Source organism: Musa acuminata, chromosome BXJ2-3 (genome assembly GCF_036884655.1).
Source record: "Musa acuminata AAA Group cultivar baxijiao chromosome BXJ2-3, Cavendish_Baxijiao_AAA, whole genome shotgun sequence".
Taxonomy (NCBI): Eukaryota; Viridiplantae; Streptophyta; class Magnoliopsida; order Zingiberales; family Musaceae; genus Musa; species Musa acuminata.
The window spans coordinates 5,869,528-5,892,494 of NC_088340.1; the positions used below are offsets into that span (position 1 = coordinate 5,869,528).

General features: G+C 35.3%; 2 protein-coding genes across 2 annotated transcripts in view; one reads left to right on the forward strand and one right to left on the reverse strand.

The window, feature by feature from the left end:
- The first annotated feature begins 3,386 nt into the window (after positions 1–3,386).
- LOC135606430 (transcription factor MYB1-like) lies at positions 3,387–4,504 on the forward strand. The gene is made up of 3 exons (XM_065097460.1): positions 3,387–3,609; positions 3,716–3,845; positions 3,904–4,504. The coding sequence occupies exons 1-3, from the start codon at positions 3,474–3,476 to the stop codon at positions 4,352–4,354; spliced, it is 717 nt and encodes a 238-aa protein (XP_064953532.1). The 5' UTR covers positions 3,387–3,473; the 3' UTR covers positions 4,355–4,504.
- A 6,222-nt stretch (positions 4,505–10,726) lies between these two features.
- The window catches only part of LOC103977620 (protein OPAQUE1), a 41,333-nt gene continuing 29,092 nt past the window's right edge, over positions 10,727–22,967 (reverse strand). Inside the window, exons 22-38 of the mRNA XM_009393186.3 lie at positions 22,225–22,323; positions 20,901–21,122; positions 19,758–19,897; positions 18,926–19,034; positions 18,754–18,804; positions 18,586–18,672; positions 17,883–18,053; positions 17,645–17,791; positions 16,733–16,909; positions 16,390–16,527; positions 15,470–15,540; positions 15,282–15,381; positions 15,160–15,216; positions 15,021–15,077; positions 14,812–14,892; positions 14,653–14,735; positions 10,727–11,296 (exon numbers count right to left, since the gene is read on the reverse strand). Of these exons, the coding sequence (XP_009391461.2) occupies positions 11,161–11,296; positions 14,653–14,735; positions 14,812–14,892; positions 15,021–15,077; positions 15,160–15,216; positions 15,282–15,381; positions 15,470–15,540; positions 16,390–16,527; positions 16,733–16,909; positions 17,645–17,791; positions 17,883–18,053; positions 18,586–18,672; positions 18,754–18,804; positions 18,926–19,034; positions 19,758–19,897; positions 20,901–21,122; positions 22,225–22,323 (1,926 nt within the window). The 3' untranslated portion in view covers positions 10,727–11,160. The remainder of the gene's footprint in view (positions 11,297–14,652; positions 14,736–14,811; positions 14,893–15,020; positions 15,078–15,159; positions 15,217–15,281; positions 15,382–15,469; positions 15,541–16,389; positions 16,528–16,732; positions 16,910–17,644; positions 17,792–17,882; positions 18,054–18,585; positions 18,673–18,753; positions 18,805–18,925; positions 19,035–19,757; positions 19,898–20,900; positions 21,123–22,224; positions 22,324–22,967) is intronic.

Sequence of the window (22,967 nt, forward strand, 5' to 3'; positions counted from 1 at the left end):
GGCATACTATAATACAATATTGTGGCCTTTTGGTGTGTTCGATGATTCAACAAGTTGGAAAGTGCCCATAACGTGGTAGATCATCTTCGAATGCCTATTGACATATAAAACACTACCATCATCCTTGATCTCGATAATGTTTTTTAGAGCACAAGATGACACTTTCATCTTTATTCTCGACCTCTAACGTAGAAGATGATACTGTTCTTGTTTTCTTATGGAAGCATAGAAGAATATGCCAACATAATTCCGAAATGTTACGAATAACTTGTTCTCAACTGTTGTTGACGGTGAGATAGCATTTGGCATTGTAGACTTTGTAGCTAATAGAAAAAGATTAAAGGGAACGATCGAACTCCTCATCACGTGCATGAGGTGTTGATATATACTTGGAATCTTTCGTCCTTGCTTTGAGCCTATATTATTATTGCTTTGTGTGGTGGCGTCTACCGTGTCACATGTTTGCTTCGATTCTTACTCTTCTTTCTTCTACTATTACCACTCTTTCTTTGATGAAGAACAATTTTCTCTTTCTTCTATTATTGAACTTCCACTTCTTTGTTCTACCATTACCACTCAGATGTCTCTTTGATGATGAGGGATTGCGGGCACAAACTTAGACACTTCGATCAACATAAACCCAACCATTTATGCTTGTGAATTGCTTGCTTCTCTCACCTATAACATTGTTGAGCATTATATGCTTATTGCATAGGCCAAATATATGACAAGATTCATGTTGAAAATATGTATACTTTTGTCGAACCATGATGTGTGATGATGTTCGATAAATGTTCATGATATTAAAAAAAAAAGATTGATAAATACTTGTGAATTATATAACTAAAAAAGAGATAAGAACACTGGTAATTGATTGATTATTTGCAATAGTATGAACTCTAGTTAAAAAATGTTCATGTAATATGAGAATCTTCTAAATTAAAGCATGGATGAGAAAACATCAATATGCATGGATGACTATAAATATTAAAATTTTAGGATCAAATCTCGTTGTTTTTTTTTTCTTTGCTTATTCTCGAAGAAAGTTATGTTCGACATTTGGATTCCAACTTGTCATATCATGACGATCTAAGCCTTTTGAGGTACAATGGTGATATGATAAGACCTTTACCAGTTAACCAAATTAGATCCTAACACTATGACTTATTGTATATATAATGTATAAATTTTGTTATTTAAATTTTTTTTTGCTCCCTCGTTCAGATAGATTAAGAGAAGGTTAATCTATGGTCATGTTTTTTATATCCATATCATCAATATAATCTTGTTTACCTCCTCTGAAATCCTAGTAGTTAAGGTTCGAATTGTCATTAATATTCGACTCAAAAATTGTTTTTGCTACTGACAACTCCGTTGCTTCATAAATCATTTAAGAAAATAATAAAATATAATTTTACTAAATAAAACCCCTCAATTTTATCCTTATTTCACATGACCTCTCAATTATCGTTACTTTGCATAACTCATTTTACATATTGATCGATCATACCCATAATCATTCCCATAATATGAAAGGAGTTGGAAGATTTTGTTCGAATTAAGCGATAAGTTGAAGATATTTATGTCCATTTATAGAAGGATATATTAGAATATTAAAAATTATCAAAATAAGATTATAAATAACAAAAAATTATCAGTAAAATTTTTAATAATAATAAAAGACACTAAATTCTCCAACAATTGTTTCCTCCGGTTTTTCAGTACAATTTGCTGCATAATCTCATTAAGATTAGGTATATGGCTCCACCCATATACCTAAAAGGGGATAATGAATACATAGCACAATTTTTTTAGAAAAAAAATTATTACATCAAATAATTTTTTTATAAAATTTTTCATAAGATCAAATGATAAATTCGAATATGAGAAATTATTACTTATGAAATATTATACTAATCAATTCCGATTTCGGATATCCAAATAGAAAGCATGCGACAAAATTTGACTGTCCAACGTAGGCTTGCTGTAACATCAAACATCGGTCATTGAGATTTTTCTGTGCCTCCTCATTTGATTGACGATCCGAAGGCAGGGCCGAATCGCTGCAAGGGACAAGTTCTGCGGAAGAGGGGTACGACGACGAACAGGTGATGATTAAGTGTGTCGCAAGGACAGATGGATTTAATGTTGAAAGAGAATACACATGCATCTTCCGTTCTTTTACTAGTGCTCGACGGTCTATAATATATGCTTTGTAATAAGGTATATTTTGGGCTCCAACTACGTCACAATCGACGTCGTGCCACGACATCATCAGATCAGTAAAAAAAAAGTACTCTCATGCATCGTGCTAGGATCCGTACAAGGCATCCCTCGGGACATCCCGTCCCGGTAAGCTCGGGACGACGTTGTATGGCATCGTTCCTTGCATTCCGGGACGGTGACTGCATGAAGGTACCACCCCGCCCCTCGAGGATCAGCCACCGCACCAAACCCGTATACAGCTGATCCTCGCACAATAGTATGAAAAGCTCATGACCAGCATCTAGTCAGAGGGAGAAATAAAAAGAGAGAACCAAGCACTAACTTAATCGTCGAGAGGCAAGTCGGGAATCACCCGACGAGGGCCTTGTATGCAGGAGCGTGGACATCCCCGGAAGCGCGACCACCCCGATCAAGAGACGCTCTCCTGAAGATGACGCCAACATCCATACCGAGAGACGCCTTCCTCAGACGGACGTGGCATCCCGACCCGCGGGTGTAATCAACCTCGACAACCCGTTCGACCGATCGTAGACTTCCGATATCAACCCGTGGACCTGACCGTGCTGACTCACCGGCCACGGTGGTCATCACCATCGTCTGACAAGTTTGTGTTAGAATAATCAAGATTGAAATCTAAATGATCGTAAATTGAAACTATGACATTCAAACCTTTCTGTTTTTTTTACTATCTATATTACCATCATAATTCAACAAGGTTAGGATTAGGATTCTCTTTTTATTCGCCAATAACTTTTAGAATCTATTAAATATCTAATAGTATGCATTGTGAACAGTTGTGGTGAAGCAACCGTGAAATGGTGCGAAGGGTAGGTTTGCCACGTTCCAGTTAGAAGGGCAGGTGAAGTGATTAGGTGACGTGCACTGGTAGTACGATCGAGAGAGCAAGAAAGACTTGTGAGTCTGCAATAAAATCATAACCTTAAACGTAATGAAATTGTATAGGTAGCCTTAGCATTTAGGCTAATAGGCCACCGATCAACGTGGTTAGCTACTAATCCTGTAGTTATAGGGGTTCTTATTATTCCTTGTACCTAATGAAAAGATAGCTGCGTATTATGGGTTGACACATGCAGTACCGCCAAGGCTCGCAGGATTCAGATTCCTCACCTGTGAACAGAATCACCAACTCGGCTTATAAACCGTGGCTGCGCACGGATGGGAATATGTTCTGCAGCCTTAATCCGAAGAAATAGTCTGCCAAAAGATTCTACTTCTTAGGATTCGGAATGGGAAGGAAGCCTTGCTGCGCTAAAGAGACGGATCTCAAGAGAGGTGCTTGGACTGCAGAGGAGGACGGGATTTTGGAAGCTTACATCAAGACCCACGGGGAAGGAAGATGGAGAAGCCTCCCCAAGAAAGCAGGTGCAGACGAAAACCTGACTCTCTCTGTGGAGCTGCTCAGATGCAGGCTTGCTGTTGTACGTACAGCTGAGCACGGCAGCTGTCTAATTCTGTCTTTTGGTTGAAGGACTCAAGAGGTGCGGGAAGAGCTGCCGTCTTCGTTGGCTGAACTACCTGAGGCCTGATATCAAGCGAGGGAACATTTCTCTGGAGGAAGAGGACCTCATCATCCGACTCCACAGGCTCATAGGAAACAGGTACTCTCCTGCTGTGAGTACTTCTCTCATCGAAAAGAGTTCTGAATCTTCTCCGCAGGTGGTCGCTGATTGCCGGGCGGTTGCCCGGTCGAACAGACAACGAGATCAAGAATTACTGGAATACTTACTTGAGGAAGAAAGTGCAGAACCAGCACGAGCCCGCCGTGGTGCTCTCCAGTCTGCACCACTTCGTGCAGGTAAGTAGAGAGGGAGACTTGGTTGCTGTCTCCGAGGCCGAGAAGGCACCGGAGTCGGTGCCCGGTGAGTCCTTCTCGATTCTTACGGAAGGGAACTGGTGGGACTTGTTGATGAGCTCCGACGCGGGCGAAGCCGCCTCCGCCGTGCAGGTTCCACACCTCAATTTGGTTTCGCTGTGTGGAGACGACTCGCGTTGCGATCTCTACGCCGCAAACGAGGGGATGCTCGAGGACTGGATGTGTGATCCAGCTCAAACCAGTTTGGATCGGGAACTCGAATCACTGGCCAGATTTCTCCACTGCGACGACTGATCCATACATAGGCAGTAGATGGCGTCAGCTTGCTTATCATCTCCTTCCTCTCGTACATGAATAATCTTCGCATCATTAGAATGTCGCTGCAACTTCACTGTATCTATCAGCTCACGAACAATAAACGAAATAGACATGAGTTGCTGTTAAGTGGGCATTGTTTTGTTGGTATCCCTTTCTCTGCTTGTCAATATGATGTCAACAGCTGCGCTGCATCATCAACAATGAATGGTAGAGGATTGTAGTTCTACAAGTTCGGATCAGCTAAAAGGACCCCTAAATAATCGTCGTAGCTTCCAAGTTGGGTACAAGACTCATTCATGCACATTAAGATTCACATGATCCAGAGACAAAAATAAGCATGCTCATGGTACCCATCAGAGTGGACCTGTCAACTGAGATAAGGTTGTCAAGTTCGATCCGTGAAAGAAATATCGTACATACATATATATTTAATGAATAGGAATTTTATTCGACAAGAGACATCACATTCTGAAATATAGGATCTAAAATATAGGAGAAAGAGTCCAGACTATGAACAGTCCCAAACCATTCACTGAGTTCTTAGGCCATAAAGTTTCACATAGAAGATCCTCATTTGAGACTCTACTTGTCAATATGAGTTATCAGTATTGGGCTATAGCTTTCATCTCTCCATTTCCTCCTTTCCGTCCTTTGAGGAGATACTGATCTCCCATATCAATTCCAATATCATCTGATACAAAAGATTACTCTTTAACTTGTACAACTAAAACATTAATCTGGTGTTGATGTACCATATCCTTTTATGAAAGGTTGAGGGTTTGAGATCTCATCCGATATTCTTAGTTCGAATCCCATAAAAATTCAAGAAAATTATTTACATAAGCAATTAGAAACACATGACTAATATGTCATCAACCAGACAGCCAGCCACAAAAGTTATCTCCAATTGGTACTCCTACTTTTTGGGATTTACAAAAATCCAAACACCAAACCTATATGGGCAAGCTTGTCCTGTACTTCTAAATGAGAGTGATCATCCACGTCTAAAGGTTTCTCGAAGTTAGCGGCTAAAATGTATGGCTTCAGTATATTGGTTCTTAGAAAGGTCTATAATTTTAGTCGAACAATGGTTGTAGTGATGTATCACACTCATTTATTGTTCGATTGTATATTTTATATATATTAAATATTCAGGATGACATATAAGATCTATTTTTATAGAGAAAATCTCATCCGACATATTTTTATTTTAAGATATTTATTAGTTTAGCTAGTAAGGGAAATTTTATAAACTTTTAGATGTCTTAAGATATAATTAAAGGCATCGATGAAACGAACTTATTAGGGTGAATTTTTGAAAAAAGATTTTTTATTAGGATTTTTTTTAAAAAAAAAGTGCTTTTCATTTTCAGAATTTTCTAACGGCATTTTTTTTATCTAATACCTAAAATATTCCTGATTTGATAGGATCCATCCAATGAAACTAGTTATAATGTTTTTATACTATGTTACAGTATTTTCAACAATACAAAAAAAAAAACTATAATATAAGACAAAGACACTATAACACAATGTTTTTATAAAAAAATTGTAATATTTATAGCATTTTTATATTATGTTATAGCGCTTTCAATAATACTAAGAAAACACTACAACATATAACATAGTGTTTTTAAAATATAGTAGTACCAGGAAAATAATATAATATATTGTCATTTTTTTTACTATATCGTAATATTTTTAGTATTATTGAGAACATACTTCTAAGAAATTGTAATATTTTTAGTCTCAAGATGTGTAAGATATTAGGTAAGAAAGAGGAGATAGTTCTGAAAATAAAAATAATTTTCAAAAAATAAAAATAAAAAAGAAGGATATTTTCACAAATGTTTATTGAGCTCAAAATGACATTGAGATGACCACAGTAATAGTACTTGAGACATGATTGAGAAAAGAAACATCGATCCCTGCGTTTGGTGAATGCTGCGGAGGAATGTGGAAGAGAATGATTGGATGCGTACAGGACCACGAGAAAGAAAATAAAAAGTTGCTACAACACTGACACCCGATGATGTCCCTCACGCGGCCAGACAGATAGATAGATCTGAATGGGACGACGGCTGATGCACGGAGGTGGTCTTCTTCCTTTCCGAGCTCCGTCCTCAATGGCACTTCACCCGTTCGTTTTATCGAGAATTTTAGATGGACCATGAATCTCACATCATATTGGATGTCTATTTAATCCCAAGGCTCAAATGTGTTTGAATCAAATTCGAGATATATATTTTTTAATTCTTTTAAATTAGATGGACCATGAATCTCACATCATCATCATGTGATCGCCATGATGTTATTTTTCGGATAATATAACGATCGATTTAACTTTACGAAGATTGATACATAGGATTCGACTTCATTATATTATGTTCATTGTGTTCGATGCTTCGTGATCGCATTTAGTATTGAAGGAAACATAATCGTTTTCGACATTTAATTATAGCATCGAAAACGATGATCTCAGATTATATAATAAAAATATATTTTTTTTTATTTCAAAGTTCTCCTAGTGTATTTGCTCTCAGATAGACTTGATATTTAGTCTGATCATTTGAATCAAAACTAACTTAAGTGTCAAAGGAGTTTTAACAAAAATGTCTTGATAAAAAAACTTTATAGATTCAATTAGGAGATATCTTTGTTTGCATGATACTACTTCACTTGTAGATAAATACAATATAAGACTTTAGTCGACTTTGAACCAATATCTCAATCAGACATTAAAAATCTAATTTGACACATAGATACTATAATTAGAAGATTTAAAATAATTAGTATTAATAGTATGGGTAAAGATAAGAAGAGACATAAAAAAAAATTTATTAGAAACTATAAATAAATATTTAAATACTCCTAATTCATATATCCAACTCCAAATAATAGAAAGATTGTGGCCTCCATGTTGCTTCTCCACTCGATGAACAAGCGAACGGAATAGAGACCACGGTCACATGCGCATAGAAAAGACGTCAAAGTTGTCACTTTCTTTACTAATTTATTTTTTCTTTTTCTTTTTTTTTTCCAAAAGGTAACTTTTGTAAATTTCACCTTTTCTTTACTAAATTAGTACCTTGTGGTAATGATTTGCATGAATTATGGACCACATCGAGTACAAGGAGGTAATTAACATAATTATAATTTCTTCAAGTTGGCAAGGAAAAGAAAATCATGTAGAATATGGAGCAAATATATTGACATGAGTACGAAGATAATGTTCGAGAGAATCAATAATAAAAAATAATAAGATCGAGATTTACATGTTCTTCATGTTCTTGTAGAAAAACTCAAATCCTTCACTATATGAGAATAGTAAGATACAAATAATATGACTCTCTTTGGACAATCTAGGATAATTCTTTTTTCTAAACCTTTATATAAGTAAAATATTTATAGAATAATTAGATCCCAATTTTATCATTAAAATTTTAATTAGTTCTCCAAATAATTTGGTTCCTACCAAAGAATCCGCCAACACCGGCATGCATGTAGTAACGTCGATGGTCTCATATATCTCCGTGCACAGTGTTTTGAAAAGAAGAGTAACCGATGAGCTTAAGGTAATGCTCGAAAACAAATGGGTGATTCTTCTACATACTCTCAGGACAGTGTAAAATTACTCACTATGGTCCAAAACATGTCATCTCTCTGATGTGATTGCTGCTTCTGTTCTTGTTCGTGCCTCACGGCGTTTTAATCCTAACAACATGTGGAGTCTTTTGGAGTTTATTCATATTATTTATGTACATGTAGCTTTGTCTTCTTACGTAATCCTACAAGGAAGAATCTTTTCCTCGGAATATGTGTATAGGAAGAGACAAATTAATTGGCATTAAAGAATACAAATGGGGTATAATTCACTGGCTTGGCTATGAGATGGATGTGACAAAAACTTCTGCGGGTCATGTGTTGTTGTTGTTTGTTGTTATGTTCTGTGTGTTTCTTCTCAAGTTTCTTCTGTGTCCCTTAGATCAGTGCTCCCATCACGTATATGTTCTCTTGTTTTCTTGTAAATTTAAAATGATCGAAAAGGTTTTGATGCTTGACGTGGGCATTTCCATGGTAGTAAAAGGTTGATTGTCTTTTGTCTGCGTTCAAGTTGCCCTCGTTCAAGCTATCCACCCAATCTATGTTCTTTGACAGCGAAAGGTAAGAGAAAAGATTTTTTACTAAGACAAGCATAATCACTGTGCTATCAATGATTATCTAAGGTATTCGATATAATATTCATGATTTATTGATTTGTTCATACCTTAATAATGTAAGGAATTTGTAGTAGGCTTGATGACTTCATTTTAATTGAATTTTTTGATTGTTTATAACTTTTATCCAACTCGCATGTTGTAGAGAGATAAAATTATGTAAAATGAAGCTTTTAGCTAACAACTAATTGAGATTTATGAAAGTGGAGATTTGGTATGAAACGCCGAGTACCTAATGGGTATCGTACGAATACTTATGCATAGTGATTTTATACATGGTAGGTTATCTTAAACCTTTTCTTTTATTAAATGATCATTTAGAACTTATAAAATCTATATTTATATTTTGTAATGCATATAGAGTATTTGCTTAGATGTTTATTTATGTGATCCTTGAATTTATGCTTCAATAGTAGTTTGATTCGTTTCCACTAAGTCATTTCTTTTCCTTGATAAATAACAAAAGGTTAAAGGGAGATTTACTCTTCGTAGATAAATATCACAAGGGTATCAGATGATTTTTACAAAATCAATTAAATTTGTGATAGTTGGTAGTAAAGTGAATAAGTGTACTAATATAGGAAACCTAGCAAGATTTCACAGAGACAATCCACGTGTATAATCGATTGAGGAAAATAGACATAGAGATAGGGGGAATGAAATTGTTTAGAAAATGACATTTAAAATTGACATTTGGAGAAATAATCAACCGCTTACATGAGAGGCACTATGAAAACAAGTAAATTAGGAATAACACATATACACATAAAGATTGGATGGTTGAATTTGAGGTTTTACTTAATATCATCAATCTATATTAATGGTTCTCAATACAAGTGATAGCGCTTAGTAAATAAGAAGACCATGCAAGTAGATGAATGATTCATCGATAACTAAAAGATTATACAAAGGCTCCTACAGGTGAGAGAATTGACAATTAATAGAATTATTCATCATGTTAAGGTTTTGTATACTAATGACAAACCATCTGTGGCTATACCAAAGTAATCAAGACTCAAACGTCGTGGATTATGAAAACTTTTTCTTTTGTATAATATATGAAGAGAAGAGTTGATCCAATCAAACAAGTTTCCTAAGGATAAATCTTAAATTTTTGATAAGTTAATTCATGTGTTAGCCACCATCATCTCAATGCAGATCGAATCAGACTCAAGCAACTTGGGTTAGACTTAATAAACAACTTGAGCTGTATGAAGGAAATAAAATCTTCATACAAATAAAACATGGAGCAGAAGCATCCTTCATGGCACTTGGATGGAAGTCAAAAACAAAAACGTTTGGAGAGGCAAGAGAGAAACTACGTTATTCCTAAGTTTCCTTATTCAGATGGGGCAAGACTCATTCCACTGTAATAATTAATAAAGGGACTAAGGTGAAAGACTTAACTTACAACATGAGACATGATCTATTGGACGATAGACCAATAACTTCAACTTCATTGTTGCAAGTTAAGTCGAGTCTTTTACGCATTGAGTCTTAACCCACCAAACTCAGGAAAATGAGGAACAACATAATTTTAGACAGTCACACCAATTCTCAACGAAACTCTGAGCTAGTGATGTCGTTCAACGATGGACCGACCTAGAGATGTCGTTCATCCCTGAATGGCTCGATGTTATGGGGATTGATAGGATGGATGTTGGTTGATTGCCGCATGAGCGAACCCAATCAAAAGTGATGAAAACCACAGAAAACAAGACTATAATTTAAGTTTCTACAAGAATATGGAAGAAGGGTTATAGACTCCATGGTACCATAAAGTGGGACTTTTATATTTACCGAATCTGCATCAGATGAAAACTTTGTACAGACAAAGCAGAATACCAAAAAGGTGTATCTCCCAAATACGTACCAGCAAGTCCTACGAGACTTAAATCGTACTAGGGTAGGATCGAAAACAATCATTTGTTGGTGTCATCACACTTCAGTCACCTGGGGGCATACTCGATGAAATGAATAACCATACGGTGGCCACTACGCTGATATGGATATACACATGGCACTGATGTATTGTTTAGAGAGAATTAACTGAATCATATAAAATTAATCTTGTAACAATACCTAAAAAAATGATCGAGTAATATCTGAAGGACAAATAGTATTCAAACTATTAAAAAAATCAAGACTTTTATAGTATAAATAAACCTAGTTCTATCACAATGCTGAGTGGTAACACTTGATTTCTGATAAACAGAAATGGCATGGACAGGCCATCCCAACAAAAATGAAAAAAGGACCATCACTTCGTCTTATAACTCTGCCACAGCCATGAGAATATTTTACAAGGCATACACAACTGAATAGCATTTCACATCTTCATTTGAATTCAGCTAAAACCTCAGCCCAAGTGCTTGTTATAGTGACAAAATATTCACATTGCTGCTGCTGGGCTCTCTTCCCATCGCTGTGGTTATCAAAGCTGTCTGATGGTGCTTCTTTCTGGTGCACAACAATGCACTTGCCTGAAGCAACTTAAAGTGGATGGCATGTCTCTATGTACAAAATATTTTTATCGTCAACAACTAAGCCTCAGTTGTTCTTCAACTAAGGTAGTGGCACCTTGGAGGGCTGAAATAGGGCCTGCACAGATGGAAGCTGCTGAAGGGATTGTGGAAGTTCAACATCTGTAGGGTCCATAGCAGGAATGGCCTTTGATATATCTTCCGTTGAGAATGGAATGCTGCATCAAGGAAAACAGAGATCGTGACAATGTTAAACTGATGGGTATATCTATTCAATAGAGCCTATATATATGAGCACTCGAAAAACTTATATAAGAGAAAAGTAACTTGAGATTTCAGTCTAGTGGGCTAGTACAAAATGTAAACCTTTTGTTTTTCAAAGCGTCTGCACCAACACATTGTACATAAAGCAAACGGTAATTGTAGAAGTAAAGAAAGCATCTTCAATATTGATCAAGGATAACACGTTGTAAATAAAGCTGACAGTAATTGTACAAGTAAAGAACGCATCTCCAAGATTGATATAGGTACAGGTGGTGTCAGTCTCAAGTTATCTGAATGTAAGCTAGCCATGCAGGACATAAACTGTACTTCAGATAATCATCAAAATAAAATTTTAGTTTCCCAAGTTTCTCTTAACCTGGTTTATATGGTATCACCCAAGTAAAATATGGAGATCCCGCACAGTAGCTATTAATCATTTCACTAAACTTTAGAACTACTTATCAAAAACAAAAACCAAAAAATTGCAACCAAATTAGGAGAAAGAGCATTGGATCGAGATTACATTGTAGGACATAGGTAGAAGTAGAACCACGAGAATATATCATTTGGAAACAGAAAGAGAGAAGGTAGAAAGAGACAGAGGAGATAAAATGGCAAAAACCTGCATGGAGCATTAATCAAGTTGTGTCAAGTGTGACGGACGGGTCCAGATAAAAGGAACATCATTGGAAAAAGAAGAACATCAGAGTAGTTTTCATCTTTGGAGCATATTATATCCAACAAAAATGCTACCACTTCTTTAGCATACGAAGAAAAACATGCACAAAACATATGACCATTTTAAATGAGACGAGCCCAAAACCCTTGCTATGCCAGAAGAAAACAGTTGAACAAATAAAAGGATATTATCCACTAACAATATGTAAATTCAAATTTAGACTATATAAAGAGATCGGACACCATAAAGTTGACTAAAATATTAATTCACATAAAAAAGAGGTCATACCATTTGATTCATAATAATTTAATTTGTCATCATCCAATCTAAGACATTTTACTCTACAATGGTTTAAGGGATGCCAAAACAGCATTAACAACTCAAACTTTAGCTCATTGCGAACTTGAACTCCACTTGTTTGAAATTACATTAAGCAAAGGAATCAAATATCAGTGAGTAGTCACTTTTTCTCATTTTGCTTTTTGATATTGGGCCATAAGGGTTGGTATACGATCCAGTATATCAGGTTTCTACCAATCAGACTGATTACAAAAAATCGTTATTGGAACAAGATTTTAATCATGCATTGAGCTAGACCCAAACAGAATTTTAATGTTTGCCACATGAATCAGTTAATCTTTAGATAATACAAATAACATTATGCAATTTTCATCATCTAGATCATTACATGTAGGTGTAAAGAATATAATATGTCCTGTCGCTGGTCATTAATTTTACCTAGCAGTTGGAATTTTATTGTGAGCAGCAAAACTATACTCTGCTTCCCATTACATTTTATTGAGAGAAAGGCTTAGAGGTCATTGGCCAGTAGGAGCGGAACTAGAGTTCATTGGTGACAAGTGTTGGTGGACCAATGATAGGTGACATGACCTAAGAGGACATGGTAGAGGCAGGTGAGTGGTGGACTACAGCCATCCAACAGGATGAGAACAGGTGCTAGCCAGAAATTTCTAGCAAGCAATGGGTTTCAAAGAGTCTTAATTAGGCTAGATGTGGTTTTTACATACAAGAATTGGCATCTCAATGATGTCAGAAGGCAAAATTGGAGAGAGGTACAGGGAATTAGAGGATAAGGAGAAGCTGGTTGAGGGGGAGTACATGACATTGGCTTTGCAAATGATGAAGATTTTGGGGCGTTTTTTTGAAATCATTATTTCCTATCAACAATGCAATATAAAAAATCTTACCTTGTTTCCAAAGTTGTAAAGGGCATTATTCACAATCCATATATTTTCCCCTTAGCATGATGAATTTTGCATGATGAATTTTGCATGATGCTTTGTCAGTTTTGTAGCCTGAGATTTACATACTTTGTTCAAATCATTTGAGGTATTACTACAACCAGTGTTTGTAATTTCGGCTACTGAACCTGTGCTAGTCTAGGCTCAAACCTATATGGATTTGGGCTACACCAGCGTACCATGTACCCACACTCCAGTACTGCACTGAGTTTCAGAAATAACAGAGAAAAAGTTGGAAAATAAAATCCTGTTTTCGGGTTGAATCCTGTTACCAGGTGGTACAAAGTCACTACCAGATAGAACAAACCCATAAGGTACACTTTATACCGGGCTTGAAGTGCCAGGCTTACCCTGGTCTGCTGATAGGTTGTCGGTCCAGTAAATACCATCCATACCAAAAGTGTACCAGATGGTATTGCGAACTATGGCAATAACACAATTGAAAATTTTACAATACCATCATACAAAAAGAATAGGCAGATTCATCCAGTGCATTTAATGCATAAAGTTATCCTACAAAAACTTTGAGAACTGATATATATGCAGTTCCAAAACATGGTTCTGCCATAAAGACATAAACTAGGAAAAAGCAATTTTTTTTTAACTATGACAGATATTTCATGGATGAGGTAATGTGGTAATTAGATGCACACTCAATCAGCATTCTTCTCAAGATATCATGTTATGGATACTGCTATTCCATTTTGTTAATATTTGGAATATCACTAAAAAGTAATAACAGAACTCAACAAAATGAAAATAGTGAAAACACATGCTACAATAAAGCCACAATGTCAGTGGTCAGAACCTGAAGTTTTTTCTATGAATACACTACCAGGTCAGGCAGTTATTATTCATCAGTAATGCACAAGAATAAACAGATGACACGTGATAATCAAGGGTTTTGATAGTGACCAGAGGACAAAGGTGTTCATGAAGAAATGCTGGGAGGATAGAGGCAATACATGAGGTTTGATGATGGGAAGGAGTTTGAGAAGGAGATGAATATATGAAGACCATCAAGTTCATATGTGGGCTATACCACAGGTATTCAAATGGCGGAGAGTTCTCAAATTTGAAGTATATGGAATGTATTATAACAGTCCAACCACATACTGGTCTAATATACTTTTTAGCATTTTCTGTTGGTGTACTATGCTTTCTATCCTGGCATGTATCAATTGAACAAAATTCTAATACCGGTATTGATATTATTATATGAAAACATGTGGTAGGGAACTATAGTTGAAGAGACAATACAACCATCATGCTTAACTTAAATCATAAAATTTATGACAAGAACCCTTTATTTCTGGAGTAATATCTCATAAGGGCTTTTTCTTTTTTTTGTTCTTTGTAAGAAGCATACCATAGATCATCATCCAACAAAAATGAATTTGATACAAGATTCTGAGAGTCTCTGTTGACCATTTCTCTCATTGTTGCAACAACCTATAAGCCCACAAAATTTTAGTCCAATAAACAAAAATAAATCAAGTGAAAGAGATACTGAGTCAATATAACAGACCTCATTTGATACACTGTGTGTACTATATTTGTCATCCCAGTACATTGTGCATATACGATAAATTTGCCGTAAACTCAATGCCTGATCAAGGTCAGAAAAAGAACATAATCTAAATGACTGCCAATATGATCACAAAATATACTTTTCCTGGTAGATATTGATCAAGGTAGTAATAATTCCAGAAATTTAATATGAACATTTGATCATACCGGGCAAAGATCTTGCCTTATCTCTTCAAGAGTTTTTTTCCGCTTCTGATGTATAATCTATCATTTTTAATTGAGATTAGCAAAGAATTTAAAATGAAAGCTCCAATCAAGACCTCGAAACATGTTGACATTAGTTTACCAGGAATCCAACAGCTTGCCTGATGTAGTTTAGCTCATGCCAAGAAGTTCCTGCATACTGCAGAATACAGCATATTAAGTGGTGCTAGTTCAAAACCTAAGCACTCAAAAATATAAATTCACCTCCTCTGTAACATCTGCAATCCACTTTTCCAGCAAAGCAAGTCCAGACTTGACATATTCACCATTTGAGAATGTGCAACATTCACGGCGTAGTAAGAGACTAGCATTCACAAATAGAGAATAATATTGTTCATCTTAAGTCATGATATTAGTTAAAAATTGTGACTCCAAAGGAAAGAAACATTTACCTGTTAAAAAGCTGGATATTAATGAACGAGAAGAGCTGTGTAATCAGCTTACGTATAAAAAATGAAGGTACCTATGTGAGAATTGGAAAAAAAATATAATTCAAACTAAAGTTATAAAAAATAAATTAGACAATGAATAAGGAAATTGCATTTAGAAAGAAACGAGAAAAAATACAAAAGATGAAGGTTAGTGAACCCAAACATAAAATGAAGCCAATTGAAAGAATATGAATATAGATTGCTGCAGCAGAAGCCTCATCTATCTCTATTGTGCATAATTTCTTTCAAATAAGTTTCAGGTTTTGCTGAAACAAAATATAATTATTTTCAGGGAACTTCAAATGAAACAGAACAACACACTAGTCACATTGACACACCCTCAGATCGCCAGATGCTATCTAGCAACTCGAAGGAATAACAGAAGAGTTTATTCCAAATATAATAATCTGGGCCAAATTGACAATAGTTTTAATCCAATTGACTAAGCAAAATGAAGATCAAGACACAATGCCAAGACAACATCATACAAAATGTATTTCTGTCCATTTCAGTGAAAAGTACCACCCTACACTTGAATTATGTTGTTAACCAACATTTGGTAGGTAGCAACAAATACCAGCCCTTAAGTTGGGATTGTTTCAGCCCACCTATTGCACATAAAAAATATCAAAAGATTTATTGTTCTCTTATCCTGACATGCTTTCTTTCACAATCCTCATGTGCACACCTTTTTACATTAAACTGAATCAATTTTCCTCTAACAAAATCAAGCATATTTTCAACATAACATGCCAACAAAGAGAGAAGGCTTTCTGCAGCAGCATAATCCAAATCAAAATAAAAGAGTTAAATCAACATTCTAGAATATTAACTGTAAAATGAATAAACAATCATAAAAGAATTAACTAGCAAAAACTCACGAAGTTTTCACGTAACCGATCCATAAGTGCATCCAAGAATCTGACTATGCGGTCCCAGTGAGTATTCAACGGTGGTTGAGCAACACCACTAGGTGACTTTGATGTCCTTACGCTAGGTCCTCGAGTAGACTTTGGAGCCTTCAACAAATTATTTAAAAGAAACGAATAATATTCCTCATAAAAGATAATATTTACAGGTTAAGTCAACTTGATTATTATTTTACTTCTTTTATAAAGACAGGATAGTGCTAATATCATCAAGGAGTACCATGAACATCAGTGAGAATAATATCACAATGTATGGAAAACTTAACATATAACAACTATGTAACCAACACCCCACCTGAATGCAAAGATTGAGAAGTGGTAAAATCTCCTTCTTCAGGTTATCCCTCATCAATCCAAAAATCTTTTCCAAGCAGGCAGCCAATTGCTGCTTAAAAAGGATAGCTGGATACCGTGCATCCACATATGCCAGGTTATCATCTCCTCCAATAAGCTTTGAAGGTGATTTCAGACTCTGCAAGGGTATATAAATTTAAGACCTAAAGAACACAGGTTCAGTTATTTAAAAATCCACAATGCAAGTGTTAAAATCAAGTATACATGCATTGGAGGCTAATGGCAAGTGTTAAAGCCAAATCTCAAACATATATATTAGCCAATATGACAACTTATCCAAGTAGTCAAAGAAAGAAAAGAGACCATAAAAAAGTATTGGACCTTCAAAAAATCAAACTGAAATTAGCTTACAATGGACAAGCATTCTTTCTGAATTGGATCAGTATCTTGTTCTACAACAACTTCTGCACCAACTCTTAAGGACTCCTAGCTAAGCATGTTATAGAGCCTACATCGTTTGGCCATGTAAGATTCCAGACATGAAACTTCATTCATCAATATCCTAATTTATCTCTAAGCATGTTATAAAGCCTACATCTTCTAGCCATGTAAGATTCCAGACATGAAACTTCATTCATCAACATCCTAGGTTATCCCGTACCACCTCCCTGAAGCACAGAAAAAAATAAATCTTTCATTCAAGCAAAACCCACCCTCCCACTCTATCTAGGCAGCAGCCTGTACAGTCTAAATATATCAAACAACTATTCTTGGGTAGGTAGTGATTAGAAAAATCCAAATTGATAAAACCATTTTGGGCAAGCAGTGATTCAGCAGCCACATGGGCTTTCAAATCAGAAAAAAAAAGTCAACCAGTAGCCAGAAAAAAATTAGGTTGCTGTTGATAACTAACTTGTACATTTCTTCGATTTAGACCCAAGGATCCAGAACGTCGAGGTGTTGCAAGGAAACCATTTGATCGAAGATTCCTCTGCAAGAGGCATAGAAGTGCAGAAGTGTTGGACAACCAATAAGGTAAGTTATCATGTTCGTTGTCCACCTGAAACATATGAATCAAAAATCAACAACTCTTATATTTTAATTGAAGTAAAGATCACAAGAAATACAAATAAAAAAAATCAACTTCTAACCCTTAGAACATCGTTGATTCCCTCAATTATGAAATCAAAAATAGCTGTTCTTTCAGCCTCAAAGGCATGCCAATGGAGAAGACACTTATAAATGACACAAGCCGCAACTGGTTTAGCTTCCTTAAACCCCAAATTTTCTTTAATGCACCTTAAAAGCAGTTCATGATTTTCCTGCAAAATATCTTGCTTAGATTGAGACCAAGAAGAAAGTATTACTTGACATAAAGTAAGATTTTTATGGAAAAATCACAGCACTTTAAACCAAGGTATGCAATACCGTACCATACCGATGTTTCGAGGTTGGCTCGGTACGGTACGGTACCAGCATACCGAGCGGTACACCAGGGCATACCTTAGTGTATTATTATAGTACTGTAGCACGGTCCGTCCGATAGTGGGCGGTCCGCGTAACAGTATGCTATCGAACCGGTACGTACCACCCGTACCGAGCGGTACCATTCGAAATTGCATACCATGCTTTAAACAATAAACAGCAAAAAGAACAAAATAATAAAATAATGTTCCAAATAAAAAGAGATACTATAAGACGAAATGTAATTTAGACACAATTTTGGAAAAACAAATTAGACACATACAATGAAATTCCCAGCATGCATTATCTTTAGAAGGCCCAGAGTAACATAATTGGACTTTCTTGAACAAACTCAAGATTACATCTGATAAAAAGCAACATAGAAATTACCTCGTGTCTCTCAACACCCCTCCTTGTCCTTCGTGATACCGACAAGCTTTGAGGAAGAGGAATAAGATATTTTGTAGGTGGCGTCTCCTACATTGAACAATGAACATTAATTGCAAACCCAGAAGTTAAATGGAAAAAGCCAAAAACCAACAAGACGATTAATCTTACAAATGTAGGCATCTGGTCAATGTTGCATAGCGCAAGTGCATTCGAGTATTTCTATATTTGCAGAAAAGACAAAAGGATAAATCATCTCAGTCAATAGTCTTTTCCAAAGCAACTTATTTACAAAATGGAAAGAAAATCAACAAACTGAACAATACGATAACAACATAAGAACCTCAGATAAAGGTTTGACCCCAGAAAGGTTGTTCATAGGTGACATGCTTATTGTCTTTTGGCTGAGGATATGATTTTCATCTTGCAAACTTGAAAGCTTCTCCTCCAAGCTGAGAAATCAAATGAATAATGTGATAAGATAAAAAAAAAAGTGTGATGGAAAATATAACTAGCAGAATATTCTTTCATAAGATGATTTTTTTTTTTTGCAGTACTTTAATAGATGAACAGTTGGGGCATACTGTCCTTGCCATAAGGAGTTAGCATATAGAATGGGTGGCTAATAATGAAAAGCTGGATCATCTAAAAAAGCCATTAAATATATGCTCAAAATGGATCTTAGCAAAAGGGCACTTATCATTTTTTTGTCTGAAGCAAAGGGCATTCATCAGATTCTTTTTCTGAAGCAAAGGGCACTATGTCAGAATTTTTCTGAAGCATATGGCATTCACCAGATTAACTTTCAAAGATTCTTTTGATTGCATTTAATTTTAGTTAGGTGCAAGAAGCATTCATCAGTGCTTCCTAGATTCATATGTTGGCCATAATTCTTCGTGCATGTATGGTACTACAAAGCACATGGTCTGTATACAGTGCCCATACTGAGAACTAGGAACATCGATATGCATGTGACTAGAATATGTCAAATCTTATCCCATAAGTTAAAAACATTTTCCAATTTCGACTTAAGCTATTGACAAGATCAGAGTGCTATTTGTATAATATAGTTTAATTAAAAAGAAAATAAATAATAAAAGATTCTCAACAAGTTAATTTTCCAATTTCCTTTCTTTGGTTGATGTTGAAGTTCAAACTCAAGAACTAAAACAAACCTGTTCAAGTTCCCTTGAAGCTCTAGACATTTTTCTTCCATATCATGTAATTTCTCCAGGGTTTCATCATTACACTTTTTTGCTTTAAGAAGCTCACTCTCCAAATCCAAATTTTTTTTTGCAAGAGACTGGACAGAATTCTGCAAAACAAAACAAAACAAACACAAAGAAACAGTAATATAAACAATGACAAAAATGAGGATGTATACCGAAGAGATGACAGAATGGAACAACTAACCTATGAAAGATTATTTATAAGGATGTCATAGTCACAGTAAATTTAACAGGAAGCCATTAGAATGATTATTCATCGGTAAACAAATGTTGTACTTTTCTTGGATGAAGCATTTCTAAGATACGACATGCATAGTGACTGTATACATCTCTCTAAAATTAGCACGTTTCAATCAACTTGATAATTGGACTAAGAAAAACCCAAACTAAATGGAACAAGAACACAACCGTAAAAACAAAAAAGAGTGAGAAAATATAGGAACAAAAGTTACCAATGTTCATATTTGATAAACTAATATCAACATGTACCTTCTTAATTTATATGCCAACTTTAACATGAGACAAGCTTTCTCATCACATCCTCATCTTTATCACTGCTTCCCTCCACTCCTTTTTTCCACCTCCTCTTCCCCATGCTCCCCCTCCCCCTCCCCACTTCTTTTGCGCTGGGGTACATATCAGCGTACTTGTATGTCAGTACGCCAGAATAGACCATACTGCTCCAATCGACCAAAACAGGTCTGGTACCCGAAATTAAAAACCTTGTTTTATCTTTTCTTTTTATCTTAGAAAACACTTGATGCCACAAGTACTGTAGGTGAGAAATTATGCATGCCTAGAGTTTAGGTAATATCAAAAATTTAGAACAAGGTTAATGGATCTTCATAAAAACTGATATCAAATGTTGTTTTCGTGTGATCTGGATTGTAAAGTTGTTATAACTTTTAATGGTATAAACTCCTGATTAGTGTCTTATCTTACATAATTTTATCAACCTTGTTAGCTTCAACATATACCTTAGGTTGGACAGTACAAGTAAAAGATCATACAAGTAACTAAGAACAATAAAAATACAATCAAATCAGATATTTCCTTGAAAGTCATTTGCATGAAATAAGATAGCCAAACCTGCATGTTCAAGTTCTCCTTTTTAAGTTCTGACATTGCATTGAGGCTAATCATGATAGCTTCCTTTTCCTTCAAAGTACTGTTCAACTGATTCTGAAGCATGGCATTCTTTTTGCACTCTATGGCAGTAGCCGACTTTGCCATATCCAGATCAGCATTCTTTAAATCCAGAGCTTTTTGAAGTTTTGAAATTTCCAGCATTTTTGACTCTTCACTTGCAAACTACAATAGAGAAGTTCATGCAGGAACTTAGCAAAGAATATAGAAGCAATACACCACTTAAATAAGAAAAAAAACAGAAGAGGCGGTAACCAAACGGTCAATAGACAACCTTGCAAATAGTTGCAAATTCTTTCTTACGAAGGTACAAACAATGCAGCAACTATACAATAATATTTGCACGATTGTCTAAAATTGAAATATCCATCTGCAGTTAGGGAAAAGCAGCTGCAGATTTCCCTTCACATAACAAAATCCAAAATGTGTATGCCCTTTTAAGCACATCAGCAGCAGCAATTATAAGATCAACAATTTCTTCATTCCTAACAATCCTCATACTGTGCACTTAAGTCCACAAATTCAAGTCATCAATGTACAACTTGGCATACACATCACAATCACCACAACAATTCTCTTTCAATTGTTATTTTAGATTGTGAAATTTCTGCATCTTATTCTCTTCATCCATATTTTCAGATCCAAGAAATCAAATACCAATTAAGCCAGTACGTAATAAACGGTTTTACAAATATGACGAAGGACAGGTACCAGACCATTTAAGTTGATACGAACCAAGATTTAATTCTTTTATTACTCTTTTGAACCGAGCAATACAGGTTTATATACCACCCAATATCCTGGTACCTTAGAGGTCCAACTGGTTATTGAAACCAGAATTGGACTGATAATTACATTCTTGCAACTAGATAATGGAAACATATCTTACATTTCTCATAGAAAGATCACATAGATTTGGCAACACATTTTAAAATGTGATAAACTAATAGGAAGAATGCAGGTTCATATGTTGAGTTTGTAAATCTGTCAAAAATGTCAATGTCACAAGAACATGATACATAACATCATTATGCATCTAGCCTTTTTTTTTTTCATATTACTGGAAGTATTTCATGTTCTAATAATGTCAAACACAATGGACCACCAATTAACCTACTACAAGCTACCAAAGCAATAGAATTCACTTGTGATATAATCATACAAGACTAATTAAGTAGCAATAAATTTTCTGCATTGAAATGAAACACGCATAAATGAAAAAGAAAATGAAGATAGCTCAAAAATATAGCTGTAATGTTGGTTTTACCCGCAGCTTTTTCTCTAAAGCCAAACGCCATGAAAGATCTTCCAATCTCTTCTCAAGCTTACTCTTAGCTTCACGTAAAGCTCCAGCTTCATTTGCAGCCTTCAAGTTTTAAGATGAAAGTAAGTAAATCTCTCTACTTGAAACAGCAAAATCTAATATACAAAGCTACGTGTCCATACAGAGTAAACAAAATAGTAGCGTCAGGATAAATTAAGAAGCCAACTAGTAATTATCTATATGAGAATACATAGAGTTGAAGACTATTAGAAAATTTTCTGATGTATGACTAGAAGTTAAAGAAAGCAATAAGCAACATGTTGCGCCCACTATAAAGAATAACACAGCAATAAAAAGACAAGAATCTGAAAAAGGTTATTATTAGCTTTACCATAAAAAGAATCATTTTTACAGATTCCGATTGGACAATAACAATAAAAAGAAGAGAGGCAGGAGAGAAGGAAAAAAAGGAAAAATATACAAGACCTAAGCAGTTCTGGTGAAGAACAACAAAATGAAGAATGTTGCTGCAACATTCATGCATACAATGAGAAAAGTTGAGATGGTGAGAGAAACAGATGCAAAGTAAGAAGAAAGCAAAAGAAATACAACAGGGTTGAGTATATGCTGCAGTATATATTTAAAATCCTATGACTTTAGTAAGTCACAGGCTAATACTAACAATTTTCTATAATAAATACTTATGTTCTCTTATCAAACAATACTAGATTTTCACAATGTGTATA